Source organism: Sorex fumeus, unplaced genomic scaffold, assembly GCF_029834395.1.
Source record: "Sorex fumeus unplaced genomic scaffold, SorFum_2.1 ptg000073l, whole genome shotgun sequence".
In the NCBI taxonomy this organism is placed as follows: domain Eukaryota; kingdom Metazoa; phylum Chordata; class Mammalia; order Eulipotyphla; family Soricidae; genus Sorex; species Sorex fumeus.
Window position 1 is genome coordinate 14,382,132 of NW_026606130.1, and position 17,092 is coordinate 14,399,223.

Consider the following 17,092-nt stretch of genomic DNA (forward strand, 5'->3'; position numbering starts at 1 on the left):
ACTATCATGCTAGCTTTGCCCACAAAAGATAATATTACCTGTAATTAGTGCATCAGGGCGGGATTGCTCCTTTCTCCATGCAGGCACAAATACTGTAATATCTTTATGGCCTTTATCTAGAAACCAATCAACAGCAAGTTGTATTCCTCTGCAGGAGAATTCTTCCTTATTCCCATGGCTTTAGGAAGATAGAGAATGAGAAGAGGGAAGGTGATAACAGCAAAATAACAAACATCAAGGAAGAAATACAAATGGCAAAAAGGCATATGAAAAAATTCTCTACTTCACTAGTCATCAGGGAAATGAAAATCACAGCAACAATGAGATATGGTCTCATGCCAAGTGACTGGAAAATGTCATAATAAACAAGAACTACGCTAGCATGGATGTGGAGAGAAAGGCACTGCTGATGTAAATGCCGACTGGTCCAGCCTTGCTGTAAAATAATATGGACAGTCTTCAAAAAACTGGAAATTGAGCTTCCATCTGACCTAGAAATACGTTTCTTGTGAATATACCCCGGGGGCCCAAAAAGCAATGCAGAAAAGCCGCTTGTACTTCTATGTTCATTGCAGGACTGTTCACAAGAGTCAGAATCTGGAAGAAAATCCGAGTGCGTGAGAACAAATGATTGAATAAAGAAACTATGGTACATCACATAATGGAACACTATTCAGCCACCATTAAAATGCAGACGTAAAATTTGATTATACAAGAATGGCCATGGAGAATATCATGTTGAGGGTCAGAGGGAGAGGGACATACAGAATGATTGCATTCAAGTGAGGGATATAAAAATAGTATAAGACTAATGCCCAAAGACAGTAGAAACAAGTGCCAGTAGGACTGGCCGATGGTGGAAAGTTTGTCACAAGTGGATGGGTAAAGGGTGGAATGGAGTGATGAAAGTTAGGAGAGACAGAAGAGCCCACCATGACAGTGATTGTTAGAAATTATTACCGTGGACAACAACTGAATGCCTAAAGGATACCCCCTCTCAGTGATAGGCATGGTAACCTTTCAGTGCCTGTATTTCAAATATTGCATAAGGGAAAGAGAGAGAGAAAGAGGGAGGGAGGGAGGGAAGAGTTTCTGCCACAGAGGCAGATGGGAGAGATGGGGGTTGGTGGATGGGAAACAAGAGGACATTGGTGGTGGGAAATAAGCACTGGTGAAAGGAAAGGTTTTGGATCATTGTATGACTGAAACCAAATCAGGAACAACTTTGTGACTGTGTATATTACAGTGATTCAATAAAAAGAAGGGGGAAAAGGAAATCATAAAATGAGGGCAGTAGAGATAATAGAGTGGGTAGGGTGCTTTCTTTGCTTAAGGCCAACCCAGGTCTCATCTCTGGTATCCCGTATGGTTTCCAGAGCAAAATAAAAAACAAACAAAAACACTCAAACACAAAAAAATCCCTTATTTTCTTAGACCAAGCGTTTTATTTCGTTATTATGTCAAAATCTTTTTGAAAGAAAAAAACCAAAATATTTTTATTATATTGTTCTTTTTACAACATACGCTGCAGAGCTCAGCGATCACTCTGGGGACTTTATATGGTGTCAATGATTGAAGCTGTGTTGGTTTACCCGCTGTTCTGTCTCTCTAACCATCAATTAGTCTTACACACATATATCACTACTAATAAAATAAATGGGCTGAAGAAATACAAGGATTAAGGTGCTTCCTTGCATGTGGCCAACTCTGTTTCCATTCTGGCACTGCATATGTTAGCACTAACAAGAATGCCCTTTGAGCACAAAGTCAGGAGTAATCCTTGAACACCATGGATATGGTCCCAAATAAAAAAAAATGACATAAAAAAAGACCCATAACATAAATAATGACTGAGAATGGTTATCACATTAAGTATCAACCAAAATCAGTCTTGATAACACTATGATGTGGAAAATGCTAAGATCTTTAAAAAGTCCCTATTTTTTTTTAAAGATTAAAGTCCCTCTAAATACACAGAAAAATCCCTAGAGGATAGTTGCATCAAAAGTTTTGGTTTGGGACACGCCCAGTAGTTCTCAGGGATTTCTCTTGGTTCTGTTCTCAGAAATACTCCTGGTGGGGTTCAGGGGACCATATGTGGATCAAACCCTGGTGGCTGCATATAAGGAAAGAGCTTTGCCTGATGTAATTTTATTCCAACCCCTCAGCAATAAATTTTAAAAATGAATATTCTGTGTAAAATCAATATAAATATTTTCTTTATTGGCTTCCAATTTTCTTAAAACATATAAGCATTTATTATAAATATTAGAACGTTAATTTAAAGGAATATATTTGGGGCCAGAATGATAGTATATCAGATAAGCCACTTGCATCCCTCATCCTGGGAGGGTCCTCCCAGCACCCTTTACTTAGTTCTCCCAGCACCCTTTACTTGGACCCCTCTCTATCTGAGCTGCCTTCTCCCTCAACATTTGCGACTGGCCTCCAAAGCCATGCAGCGAACCTCCTGGTACTTATCTCGGCTATTCTTGGTTGTTAGTCTCCCAATTTATTACTTTATATTCCCCAGATAAATCAATCTTTCTATGTCTGTCCCTCTCTTTCTGATTCATTTTGATTAGCAGGATACTTTCCATGTAGTACCACTTGTATGTAAATTTCATGACTTCATCTTTTCTAACAGCTGCATACTACTCCATTGTGTAGTTGAAGAAACCAAAGTTTCTTCAACTAGTCATCTGTTCTCGGGCAATCAGGGTTTTTTTTTCCAGATTTTGGCCATTGTGAATAGTGTGGCAATGAAGATAGAAGTGCAGATGTCATTTCGACTGTAATTTTTTGCCTCTTTGGGATATATTCCCAGGAGTGGTATTGCTGGTTCAAATGGGAGCTCAATTTATAATTTTTTGAGAATCATCCATACTATTTTCCACAAGGGCTGAACCAGTCGGCATTTCCACCAGAAGTGGAGGAGAGTCCCTTTCTCACCACATCGGCGTCAACACTGGTAGCTTTTGTTCTTTTGGATGTGGGCCAGACTCTGTGGTTTGAGATGATATCTCATTGTTGTTTTGATCTGAAACTCCCTTTTGATTAGTGATGTAGACCATTTTCTCATGTGCCTTTTATCTATTCGGATTTCTTCTTTGGAAAAGTTTCTGTTCATTTCATCACCCCATTTTTTGATGAGGTTAGGTGTTTTCTTCTTGTACAGTTCAACCAGTGCTTTGTATGTCCTTCATATCAACCCTTTATCAGATGGGTATTGGGTAAATATCATTTCCTCTTCTGTATATTGTCTTTGTATTCTGGTTATTGTATCTTTTGAGGTGCAGAACCTTCTTAGTTTAAGATAGTCCCATTTGTTTATCTCTGTTTCCACTAGGTTGGTCAGTGGAGTGTCGTCTTTGAAGATACCATTAGCCTCAATATCCTGGAGGGTTTTATCGACCTTGTCTTCAATGTATCTTATGGATTTTGGCCTGATGTTGAGATCTTTAATCCATTTTGATCTGACTTTTGTGCATGGTGTTAGGTCGAAGTCTAAGCCAATTTTTTGCATGTGGTTGTCCAGTTATGCCAGCATCATTTGTTGAAGAGGCTTTCCTTGTTCCACTTCACAATTTCTTGCTCCCTTATCAAAGATTAGATGTTCATGCACTTGGGGTTGTGTGTACGAATATTCCAACCTGTTAGATTGGTCTGTGGCCCTGGCTTTGTTCCAGTCCCATGCTGTTTAATCATTACCGCTTTGTAGTAGAGTTTGAGGTTGGGGAGGGTAAAGCTTCCCCATGTCTTTTTCCCAAGGATTGCTTTAGCTATTTGTGGGCGTTTGTTGTTTCATATGCATTTCAGGAGTGCTTGATCTATTTCTTTGAAGAATTTCATGTGTATCATTATAGGGATCATGTTGAATCTGTTTAATGCTTTTGGGAGGATTGCCATTTTGACGATGTTGATTCTTCCTATCCATGAACAGGGGTGTGTTTCCATTTCCTCCTGTCCTCTTTTATTTCATGGAGTAGCGTTTTGTAGTTGACATTTTAGAGATCCTTTACCTCTTTAGTTAGGCTGATCCCGAGGTATTTGATATTCTGGGGCACAAATGTGAATGGGATTATCTTTTTCATGTCACTTTCCCTCTCTCATTATTTGCATATAGGAAGGCCATGGATTTTTGTGCGTTTATTTTATAGCCTGCGACTTTACTGGCTATTGGGTATTGTTATATGGCTTATATGGCTATTGTTTCTAGGAGTTTCTTGGTAGAGGATTTAGGATTCTCGAGATATAGTATCATATCATCTGTGAATAGTGAGAGCTTTATTTCTTCCTTTCCTGTCTGGATACTTTTAATGTCTTTTTCTTGCCTAATCGCAATTTCAAGTATTTCCAGTAATATGTTAAACAGAAGTGGTGATAGTGGGCATCCTTGTCTTGTCCCTGATCTTAGAGGGAAGGCCCTTAACTTTTCCGCATTGAGGATAATGCTTGCCATGGGTCTGTCATAGATGGCTTTGACTATCTTGAGGAAAGTTCCTTCAAAACGCATTCTGGTGAGAGTTTTCATCATAAACGGGTGCGGGATCTTGTCAAAAGCTTCCTCTGTGTCTTTTGATATGATCATATGTTTTTTATCTTTACTTTTGTTGATATGATGGATAATGTTGATTGATTTCCGAATGTTATATCATCCTTGCATCACCGGGATGAATCCCAGTTGGTTGTGGTGTATGATCTTTTTGATGAGTTGTTGGATTCTTTTTGCTAATGTTTTGTTGAGGATCTTCGCCTCTGTGTTCATCAGGGATATTGGCCTATAATTTTCTTTGTTGGTGGTGTCTTTGTTTGCTTTTAGGTATTAGGGAGATATGTGCCTCATAGAAGCTGTTTGCGAGGGTTCCAGTTTTTTTTCAATTTCCTGGAAAAGCTTGAGGAGGACTGGCAAAAGGTCTTCTTTGAATGTTTGGAAGAATTCACTAGTGGACCCATCTGGGCCTGGGCTTTTGTTTTTGGGAAGACTTTTGATTACAGCTTCAATTTCCTTGATATGAATGGGTCTATTCAGGTATCCCAAGTCTCGCTGGTTCAGTCCTGGGAGATTATAGGACTCCAGGAATTTATCCATTTCTTCTAGGTTCTCTTGTTTCGTGGCCTACAGACTCTCAACGTAGTCTCTGATGATCTTTTGGATTTCATTGGTTTCAGTTGTAGTGTCCCCTTTTTCATTTCCTATTCGGTTTATTAGGGTTCTCTCTCTTTCTTTCTTTGTGAGTCTTGCCAGTAGTTTATCAATCTTATTTATTTTCTTAAAGAACCAGCTCTTGGTTTCATTGACCTTTCGGATTGTTTCTTTGGTTTCCATGTCGTTAATTTCTACTCTAAGTTTTATTATTTCTTTCCTTAGGCCAATTTTGGGTTCCTGTTGTTGGTCTTTTTCTAAAATCTTGAGCTGTTTGGTTAAGTTATCTATGTAGGCCCTTCCTTCTTTCCTTAGGAATGCTTGCAACACTATAAATTTTCCTCTTAGCGTGGCTTTAGCTGCGTCCCATAGGTTCTGGTAGCTCGTGTCTTCATTCTCGTTTGTTTTCCAGGTATCTTTTGATTTTGTCTTTGACTTCCTTCCTGAGCCACTCGTTGATTAACATTGAGCTGTTTAATTTCCAGGTGTTTGATTTGTTTTTTCAATGTCTTTGTGTGATTCACTTCTATCTTGAGCTCATCGTGGTCTGAAAAGATTGTTGATACTACTTCTATCTTCCTGATTCTATTGAGGTATGGTTTTTGGCCTAGCACGTGGTCTAATTTGGAGAATGTTCCGTGTGCACTGGAGAAGAATGTGTATTCTTTATTTCTTGGGTGTAAATCCCTGTATAGGTCTATTAGGCCTCTCTCTTCTAGTTCTTCCTTCAAAGCCAATGTTTCCTTGTTGGGTTTTGTTCGTGTTGATCTATCCAGAAGTGATAAGGCGATGTTGAAGTCTCCAACTACTAATGTGTTGCTAGCAAAGTCCTCCTTAAAATCTGTTAGCAGTTGTTTTAAGTACTTAGCTGGTCCCTCATTGGGTGCCTATACATTTAAGAGTGTGATTTCTTCCTGTCGTACGTATCCCTTGATAAATAGAAAATGGCCTTTGCTGTCCCTTCTAATATTTTTCAACCTGAAGTTTATGTTGTCGGATACTAGTATGGCCACCCCAGCTTTTTTGACGGAGCTGTTTGCTTGCAGGATTCTTTTCCATCCTTTAACTTTGAGTCTGTGTTTTCTCTGATTGTTCAGATGAGTTTATTGTAGACAGCAAAATGTTGGTTTCAGTTTCTGGATCCATTTTGCCACTCCGTGTCTCTTGATTGGTGCATTTAGACCATTGACATTGAGAGAGATTATTGTTATGGGGTTTTGTGCCATCTTTCTGTAGGGGTTGGTTGTGCTTATAAGTGTTTTCCTTCTTATCTTACAGGAGCCCCTTTAATTCTTCTTTTAGATTTGGTTTTGAGTCTATGAAGTTCCTGAGCTGTTGTTTATCTACAAAATGGTGTATCGTTCCATCAAGTTTGAGTGAGAGTTTAGCTGGATAATGTATTCTTGGTGAGGCGTTCATTTCATTGAGTTTTTTTTCACTATATCTCACCATTGCCTTCCGGCTTAGAGGGTTTCCTCTGATAGGTCTGCTGTGAATCTAAGGGGTGCTCTTTTGTATGTGATTTCCTTCTTTGACTTTGCTGCTTGTAGTATTGTGTCTCTGTCCACAGCATCCATCGTTCTGACTATGATATGCCTTGGAGTGTGTGTATGTGTGTGTGTGTGTGTGTGTGTGTGTGTGTGTGTGTGTGTTTAGGGTCTCTTTTAGCTAGCACCCTTCTGGCTCCATGGACCTGGATGTCTGCATTCTTTTTTTTTTTTTTTTTTTTTTTTAATTTATTTATTGAATCACTGTGGGAAAGGTTACAAAGCTTTCAGGTTTATGTCTCAGTCATGCAAATATCAAACACATTTCCCTTTACCAATACTTATTTTTTACCATGAAGAACCCCAATAAAACCCCACCCCCCACCCCTCCCCGTCCCTGTGAAGCAGATGAATTCTAGTTAACACTCTATCTGCTTTGATTAGATTCATTGTTTCAATAAAAGATTCACCACTATTATTTAGAGTTTACGCCCCCCCCCCAATCAGACATGCTGAAAAAGCATTGTGAAGTGATTTGCTTTCTACGGCTGGGTTCAAGAATTAAATGTTGGTTTTGGATTTCTGCTCTTTTACCTATTGACCCTGGAAGTATTTCTACTGAAAGTCAGATAGTTAAGAAATTGGTTTCTGTGTTCTGGAGTCCTGGCCGTGCTGGAGAGCCGCTCGCGGGGGGCAACCGGTGGCCTCGGTAGGGCGTGAAGGGCGGACCGAAACGCCCCCCTTCCCATGAGGTTTTAGTCGCCCCCACACTCCCGGCTCATACCTGCTGTCCACAAGGCTCCCATGTGGCCGCCATCTTTCTTTCCAAAGAGGAGAGGGCGAATGGGGCAACACCCTTTCCCCTCCGGCAGACTTGATGGCCTGGATCAATGCAGAGTCCGTTCACTTTTCTGCTCCAAGCTGCTGGGTTCTGCATTAAGTCCTTGTGCTTCTGGGGCCGTGGCCGTGCTGGAGAGCCGCTCGCGGGGGGCAACTGGTGACCTCGGTAGGGCGTGAAGGACGGACCAGAACGCCCCCCTTCCCATGAGGTTTTAGTCGCCCCCACAGCCCCGGCTCATACCTGCTGTCCACAAGGCTCCCATGTGGCCGCCATCTTTCTTTCCAGAGGGAGGAGGGCGGAAGGGAGCAACACCCTTTCCCCTCTGGGCAGAAATGATTGCCTGGATCAACGCATAGTCCTTTCACTTTTGTGCTCCAAGCTGCTGGGTTCTGCATTAGGTCATTGTGCTTCTGGGGCTGTGGCCGTGCTGGAGAGCCGCTCGTGGGGGCAACTGGTGCCCTCGGTAGGGCGAGAAGGGCGGACCGAAACGCCCCCCTTCCCATGAGGTTTTAGTCGCCCCCACACTCCCGGCTCATACCTGCTGTCCACAAGGCTCCCATGTGGCCGCCATCTTTCTTTCCAGAGAGGAGAGGGCGAATGGGGCAACACCCTTTCCCCTCCGGCAGACTTGATGGCCTGGATCAATGCAGAGTCCGTTCACTTTTCTGCTCCAAGCTGCTGGGTTCTGCATTAAGTCCTTGTGCTTCTGGGGCCGTGGCTGTGCTGGAGAGCCGCTCGTGGGGGGCAACTGGTGACCTCGGTAGGGCGTGAAGGACGAACCAGAACGCCCCCCTTCCCATGAGGTTTTAGTCGCCCCCACACCCCCGGCTCATATCTGCTGTCCACAAGGCCCCCATGTGGCCGCCATCTTTCTTTCCAGAGGGAGGAGGGCGGAAGGGAGCAACACCCTTTCCCCTCTGGGCAGAAATGATTGCCTGGATTAACGCATAGTCCTTTCACTTTTCTGCTCCAAGCTGCTGGGTTCTGCATTAAGCCCTTGTGCTTCTGGGGCTGTGGCCGTGCTGGAGAGCCGTTCGTGGGGGGCAACTGGTGACCTCGGTAGGGCGTGAAGGACGGACCGGAACGCCCCCCTTCCCATGAGGTTTTAGTCGCCCCCACACTCCCAGCTCATACCTGCTGTCCACAAGGCACCCATGTGGCCGCCATCTTTCTTTCCAGAGAGGAGAGGGCGAATGGGGCAACACCCTTTCCCCTCCAGCAGACTTGATGGGCTGGATCAACGCATAGTCCGTTCACTTTTCTGCTCCAAGCTGCTGGGTTCTGCATTAAGTCCTTGTGCTTCTGGGGCCGTGGCCGTGCTGGAGAGCCGCTCGTGAGGGGTGACTGGTGACCTCGGTAGGGCGTGAAGGACGGACTGGAACGCCCCCCTTCCCATGAGGTTTTAGTCGCCCCCACACCCCCGGCTCATACCTGCTGTCCACAAGGCTCCCATGCGGCCGCCATCCTTCTTTCCAGAGAAGAGAGGGCGAATGGGGCAACACCCTTTCCCCTCCGGCAGACTTGATGGCCTGGATTAACGCATAGTCCTTTCACTTTTCTGCTCCAAGCTGCTGGGTTCTGCATTAAGTCCTTGTGCTTCTGGGACTGTGGCCGTGCTGGGGAGCCGCTCGTGGGGGGCAACTGGTGACCTCGGTAGGGCGTGAAGGACGGACCAGAACGCCCCTCTTCCCATGAGGTTTTAGTCGCCCCCACACCCCCGGCTCATACCTGCTGTCCACAAGGTTCCCAAGTGGCCGCCATCTTTCTTTCCAGAGGGAGGAGGGCGGAAGGGAGCAACACCCTTTCCCCTCTGGGCAGAAATGATTGCCTGTATTAACGCATAGTCCTTTCACTTTTCTGCTCCAAGCTGCTGGGTTCTGCATTAAGCCCTTGTGCTTCTGGGGCTGTGGCCGTGCTGGAGAGCCGCTCGTGGGGGGCAACTGGTGACCTCGGTAGGGCGTGAAGGACGGACCGGAACGCCCCCCTTCCCATGAGGTTTTATTCGCCCCCACACCCCCGGCTCATACCTGCTGTCCACAAGGCTCCCATGCGGCTGCCATCCTTCTTTCCAGAGAAGAGAGGGCGGTCTGCATTCTTTAACTCTGGGAACTTTTCAGCAATGATTTCTTTGACTACGGCTCTTTCTTTGGGGTTGCCTCCCTGTCCTTCTGGTACTCTAATGATTCTAATGTTGTTCCTCTTGGCGTCATCCCGTACGTCTCTGATTCTACTTAGAGCCATTTTGAGGTCTTTTCCCATTGCTTGTTGTTCCCTATGTGATTTCTGTTGCTCATCTTCAAGCTCACTGTTCCTGTCTTCAGCATTGTTCATCTTACTACTAAGGGCACTTACTGAGTTCTTAATTTTGTCTACCGAATCCTTTATTTGTGACACTTCTTTTTGTAGCTTTTTTTATTTCTTCTCTCATTTCTTCCTGTATTTTCTCGAGTCTCTGTTCTATTGTTTCTTTCATTTCTTCCTTTAGTGTTCTGGATGTCTCCTCCATTGATTCTTTGAGTAGATCCTTGAACATCCTCTGCATTTCGTCTCGGAATTCTTTATCGGAGAGAGCAAATTTGTGGATAACCCTGGTTGAGGATTCGGGACTCTTTTCTTCGTCCTCTCCTTGTAGTGGAGATTTGTTTTTTCATGTTGTTTTGGTTGTCTAGTGGTCAAACCCTGAAATTCACTAGTACTGTTCCCTCTTATCATGGGGAAGGATTCTGGATAAGGTCGGTCGATGGTGATCACTCTTCTCCCCTTGTAGAGTCTGACCATCCTCTCAGGCATTTTTCTTTGGCTTATGACGGGCATCTAGTGAAGCTTTGGAGGAGGTGCTCTTTTAATATTGGGCTTGTACAGCTTCTTTGCGTACTGGCCTTTTGTTAGAATTGGAGTAGGCCAGTGGATTATTGTTGTATTGTAGTTGAGGTGGCCAGAATTTTTTCCACAGATGTAGGTGATAAAGGCTGGGATGAAAGTCCAGAGTGCTGGGAGTGGGAAATATAACTGGCCGCGTGAGCGCCCGCACACCCTGGAGAAGGCCACGCCCACTATCGAGGAGGCCACGCCCACTTCCGAGGAGGCTGTGCCCCTACAGTGGTGGCAATGCCCCCAGCCAGTACAGATGCTTGTTGGGGAGGTGCCGCGACTAGTTGTGCTGGTGCTCGCTGCGGAAGTGGAGGCAGATGCCCCAGTCCGTGGTCCCGGCTGCCTGCAGCAGCTGGTTTTCGGGGTTTCGAGTTGGGGTGGGGAGTGGGCGCCCTGTGGGTTCCTGTTTGGGAGGGGTGGCCGTTGTTTCATCCTTGAAAATGTCTTTAACTTTGTTTTTTTATTTGCTTTTGGTGGTAACCCCCAGCGGTGCTCAGGTATTACTCTTGGCTCTTCACTCAGGATTCACTCCTGGCGGTGCTTGTAGAACCATATGGGGTGCTGGGGATTGAACTTGCATCGGCTGTGTGCAAGACAATTGCCCTACCCACTGTACTATCACTCTGTCTGCTGTCTTTAACATTATTTTTATTTTTATTTATTGAATCTTCGTGAGATAGATTTACAAACATTCATGAATAAGTTTCAGTCATACAACGATTGAGCATCCATCCCTCCGCCAGTATGTATTTTCCATCACCAATGTTCCCAGAATACCTCCTACCACACCCACCCCATCACACCCCCTGCCTCGGCAGCAGGCACCTTCCTTCTTACTATCTCTCTACTTTTGGACATTATGATTTGCAATACAGATACAAAGCGGCCATGATATTTGGTCCTTAGTCTACCTTCAGAACGCGTTTCCCATCCTGAGCAATCCTCCAACTATCATTTACTTATTGTTCCCATCTCCATCCCAGCTGCCTTTTACCCCAGCATGGGAAGCTGTTTACCAAACCGTGGAGCTGTCCTCCTAGCCATTATCTCTACTGTCCTTAGGGGTGAGTTTCATATTATGTTACTTTATATTCCACAAAGGAGTGCAGTCATTCGATGTCTGTGCCTCTCTTTCTTACTCATTTTACTTAGTATAATACTGTCCGTGTCCATCCACTTACATAAAAATTTCATGACTTCATCTTTCCTAACAGCTACATAGTATCCCATTGTTGTAGATGTATCAAAGTTTCTTTAACCAGTCATCGGTTCTTGCGCACTAGGGTTTTATTTTTTCCCCAGCTTCTGGCTATTGTGAACAGTGCTGCAATAAATATGCAATTGCAGATGTCATTTACACTTTTTTTTATTTTGGTGGGGGGGGGGACGGTCTCCGAGATATATTCCCAGAGTGGTATTTCAGGGTAATATGGTAGCTCAATTGCTACTTTTTGAAGATTGTCCATATTTTCCAAAAAGGCTGGATCAGTCGACATTCCCACCAACAATGAATGATAGTCACTTTCTCCCCACATCTGCGCCAGCACTGGTTGTTCTTATTCTTTGTGATGTTTTCAGTTTCTGTGGTTTAAGATGATATCTCATTGTTGTTTTAATTTACATCTCCCGCATGATTGCATGATTAGCAATGCAGATCATTTTTTCGTGTGCCTTTTGGCCATTTGAATTCCTGTTTTGAGGAAGTGTCTGTTAATTTCTTCTTCCCATTTTTATGGGGTTGGAGTGTCCCCCCCCCCCTTTTAAAGTTCTACCAGTGTCAGTGTCTTGTGTAATCCCATCAGCGGCCAAGACTCAGAGACTTTAAAATCCAGAACCCGGAACCGCGCGGCCGCATTCGCGGCCGCGCGACATCTTAACAGAACTTTTTTTTTTATGACATCTTATTGTCTTATTCCTACTTTAGACAAACTTGCAGGCTATTGAATGTAGCCTGCCCACAGGGCAGAGTCTGGCAAACTCCCCGTGGCGTACCAAATATGCCAAATACCAGTAACAATGATGGGTCTCATTCTCCTAAATAGCCTTGAATATAATCTCAGGGCAAGGATGAAAGAGACGTTACTGGGGCCTGCTCTGAGTGGGGAGGGGGTGCTGAAGCAGGTATAGACATGTTGGGGGTGGCAGCGACTAGTTGGGCTGACGCTCGCTCCGGAAGTGGAGGCAGGTGCCCCAGGCCATGTTCCAGGCGGGTGGCAGTTCAGGGGTGCGGGTCTACAAACCAATTTTCTGATGACTGCTCAATAAAGTCTTAGGAAAATATCCAACAGCATAATAAAAATCTCCCAGCACAATCAAGTGGTATTCATGCCAGGGATGCAAGCATGGTGTAATACATACAAATCATTAATCTTAATACATCACATCAGTAAAAGAAAAAGATAAAAAAATGTATTAGTATATAAATTGATGCAGAGGAAGCTTTTGACAACCTATAATATTAATTTATAATAATTTACAAAGCTCATAACAGAATAGGGGTGTAAAAAACCTTCTCAAGAGAGTTATGGTCACGGTCCGGTCACGGACCTCCCATTGTTCATCGATTTGCTCGAGCGGGCCCAGTAACGTCTCCATTTTGAGACTTGTTGTTACTGTGTTTGGCATATCGAATACATCACGGGTAGCTTGCCAGGCTCTGCCGTGCGGGCGAGATACTCTCGGTAGCTAGCCGGGCTCTCCAAGAGGGGCGGAGGAATCGAACTCGGGTCGGCCATGTTGGCTGCGTGCAAGGCAAACGCCTTACCTCTGTGCTATCGCTCTAGACCCAAGAGAGAATTATGGACACCAAATAAATGAAAATTACTACACACTACTTCAAGAAATATGAGCACAAGTGGAAATGGAAACAGAAGTTCTGTTCAAGAATTGGGAGTATTAATATCATCAAAATGTCACTAATACCAAATCACTGTGCATATCGATGCAGTCATTATAAGGATACTTATGTCGTTAATTAAAAATAGATCCAACATTCCTGAATATCATATGGAACACTACATCCCCACCTCTGAATAGCTAAGGCAGTCCTTGGGAAAAAGGACTAGGAAGCATCACTTTCCACAATATCAAACTATATTACAAAGTTGTAGGATTTAAAACAGCATGGCATTGGAATAAAGACAGCACCTCAGAGCAATAGAATAGAGCCGGATATCCTAGAAAGACCCCCAAGGTATCTCATCAGTTAATCTTTGATAACAAAGAAAAACTATGAGATGAAGAAAGGAAATTAATGGTGATGGGAAAACTTGTCGCCTACATGCAAAAGATAAACTCAGAACTCTTTCTAACACCTTACACAAAAATCAAATCAAGATGGATTAAATACCTTTATACCGGACTTGAATACATTCAGGTATATAGAGGAAAACGTAGGCAGAGACATAAATATCCAACACATTTATGTTAAAGGCAGCCTTAACTTGCCAGCAGCTACCCCTAGAGCGCTGAATTAACTTCCCTAACCAGGTGTGTGAACCCCAATGACCTGAGCCGCCCATCCCTTTTACCCCTCCACCCTGCCCCACCTGATCCCGGGCCCTACACCAGATGGGAAGGTCCTCCTCCCAGCATCTCCCCTGAGAACCGCCCTCCCCTGCCAGCCGTTGCCCCCTGAGTGCTGAACTAATTTCTCCCCAGCGTCGCCTGCTGGATCTACCTTTTACGCATACCCTTAAAATCTCTAAAAGTAAAACCGTGCTGACGCAATGTTATTTTGTCTGCACTCCACATTTGAGGTATTAGTTAACCCATGGCTCACGTTTCTTTATCTATCAATAAGTCATGCTGACACACAAAGATAGCCCAACTGCAGGGGGCAAAACACACAAGAACACCCAAGAAAGATTAGAAAGCACAGAGGTTACAATGGTAAAACAATACCGAAACTCACCAGGCTTAATGATTAAATTTTCTAGCCCAGATGAATCAAACAGTAATAATGAACTATATAAACTCTCAGATAATGAATTTAAAATGGAGCTTGTAAGGATGTGTAAGGAGCTCAAAGGAGCAATGGAAGGAATTGCTATTAAAACACAAAAGGCTATGAGAGCAGAAGTGAGGAAAACGCAAATGAAAATACAAGCACAAATGACAGACCTAAAATACTAGGTAGATGAAATGAAAAACTCAGTGGAAAGCCTCAGCAGCAGAGCAAAGGCTGCTGAGGACAGAACCAGTGATCTCCAAGATGAGGTCCAGAGAATGGCAGGTTAGAAAATCAATACCCAAAAGTTCATGTCTTTCCTACGTACACCGTCACCATCACTGTCTTCCCGTTGTTGATCGATTCGCTCGAGTGGGCCCAGTAACGTCTCCATTGGAGACTTTGTTGTTACTGTGTTTGGCATATCGAATACATCAAGGGTAACTTGCCAGGCTCTGCCGTGCCGGCGAGATACTCTTGGTAGCTTGCCGGGCTCTCCGAGAGGGGCGGAGGAATCAAACTCGGGTCAGCCATGTTGGCTGCGTGCAAGGCAAACGCCCTACCGCTGTGCTATCGCTCTAGCCCGCCTATGTACAAATAATGAAAGAGAAGAAAGGTATTTAAAAAAACAATACCGTTCATAATAATGCCTCAGAAAATCAAGTACCTAGAATTCAGCTTAACTAAATGGGTGAAGGACCTATACAAAGAAAACTACAAAGCACTCACTACTTCAAGAAGTAAAAGAAGACACTAGGAAATAGAGACACATTCCCTGCTCACGAATTGGGACAATTAACATTGTCAAAATGGCAATTCTCCCCAAAGCATTATACAGATTCAATGCAGTCCCTATCAGTATGCCCATGACACTTCCATAGAAATAGACAAAACATTCCTGAAATTCACGTGGAACAATAAACCCACACGAATAGACAAAGCAATCCTTGGGAAAAAGAAGATGGGTGGTATCACCTTCCCCATCTACGAACTACAAAGCAGTAGTAATTAAAACAGCATAGTATTGAAACAGAAACGGACCTGCAGACTAAAGGAATAGAGTTGAGTATTCTGACACAGACTCTCAAGTATATGATCATTTAATCTTTTTTTTACTGTTTTTTCTTTTTTAATTTTAATAGTGAGACATCATGAGGTACAGTTACAGACTTACACATTTTTGTGCTTGGGTTTCAATTATACAATGATCAAATACCCATCCCTCCACCAGCACCCATTTCCCACCACCACGGATCCCAGTATCCCTCCCATCCACCACATCCCCCCCCTTCCCACCCTGCCTCTGTGGCAGGGCATTCCCTTTTGTTCTCTCTCTTTTATTGGGTGTTGTGGTTTGCAAAAGAGGCAATGGGTGACAATCATGTTCTGATCATTTAATCTTTGATGAAGAATTAAGAATGTAGAATGGGTCAATGAAAGCCTCTTCAACAAGTGGTGCTGGGAAAACTGGACAGCTCCATGCAAAAAAATGAACTCAAACCTCTGTCTAACGCCAGTCACAAAAGTCTTATCAGAGTGGATTAAAAACTTCAATATCAGACCCGAGTCTATAAGGTACATGTAGGAAAATGTAGGCAGAACCTTCCATATTATTGAAGCTAAAAGCATCTTCGAAGATGAAATAACACTGCCCAAGCAAGTAGAAACAAATATAAACAAATGGGACTACATTAAACTAAGAAGTTTCTCCACCTCAAAATAAACAGTGACCAAAATACAAAGAGAGCCCACGGAATGGGAAAAATTAGTTACCGAATATCCATCAGATAGGGGCTTGATATCCAGAATATACAAGACACTGACACTGGTAGAACTTTAAAAGGGGGGGGGGGACACTCCAACCCCATAAAAATGGGAAGAAGAAATTAACAGACACTTCCTCAAAACAGGAATTCAAATGGCCAAAAGGCACACGAAAAAATGATCTGCATTGCTAATCATGCAATCATGCGGGAGATGTAAATTAAAACAACAATGAGATATCATCTTAAACCACAGAAACTGAAAACATCACAAAGAATAAGAACAACCAGTGCTGGCGCAGATGTGGGGAGAAAGTGACTATCATTCATTGTTGGTGGGAATGTCGACTGATCCAGCCTTTTTGGAAAATATGGACAATCTTCAAAAAGTAGCAATTGAGCTACCATATTACCCTGAAATACCACTCTGGGAATATATCTCGGAGACCGTCCCCCCCCCCACCAAAATAAAAAAAAGTGTAAATGACATCTGCAATTGCATATTTATTGCAGCACTGTTCACAATAGCCAGAAGCTGGGGAAAAAATAAAACCCTAGTGCGCAAGAACCGATGACTGGTTAAAGAAACTTTGATACATCTACAACAATGGGATACTATGTAGCTGTTAGGAAAGATGAAGTCATGAAATTTTTATGTAAGTGGATGGACACGGACAGTATTATACTAAGTAAAATGAGTAAGAAAGAGAGGCACAGACATCGAATGACTGCACTCCTTTGTGGAATATAAAGTAACATAATATGAAACTCACCCCTAAGGACAGTAGAGATAATGGCTAGGAGGACAGCTCCACGGTTTGGTAAACAGCTTCCCATGCTGGGGTAAAAGGCAGCTGGGATGGAGATGGGAACAATAAGTAAATGATAGTTGGAGGATTGCTCAGGATGGGAAACGCGTTCTGAAGGTAGACTAAGGACCAAATATCATGGCCGCTTTGTATCTGTATTGCAAATCATAATGTCCAAAAGTAGAGAGATAGTAAGAAGGAAGGTGCCTGCTGCCGAGGCAGGGGG

The 17,092-nt window shown here is 43.6% G+C and overlaps 1 protein-coding gene across 1 annotated transcript in view; it reads right to left on the bottom strand.

Moving 5' to 3' along the window:
* The window catches only part of LOC130038140 (probable ribonuclease ZC3H12B), a 94,900-nt gene that overhangs the window by 61,630 nt on the left and 16,178 nt on the right, over positions 1-17,092 (bottom strand). Inside the window, exon 2 of the mRNA XM_056130052.1 lies at positions 39-178. Within this exon, the coding sequence (XP_055986027.1) occupies positions 39-178 (140 nt within the window). The remainder of the gene's footprint in view (positions 1-38; positions 179-17,092) is intronic.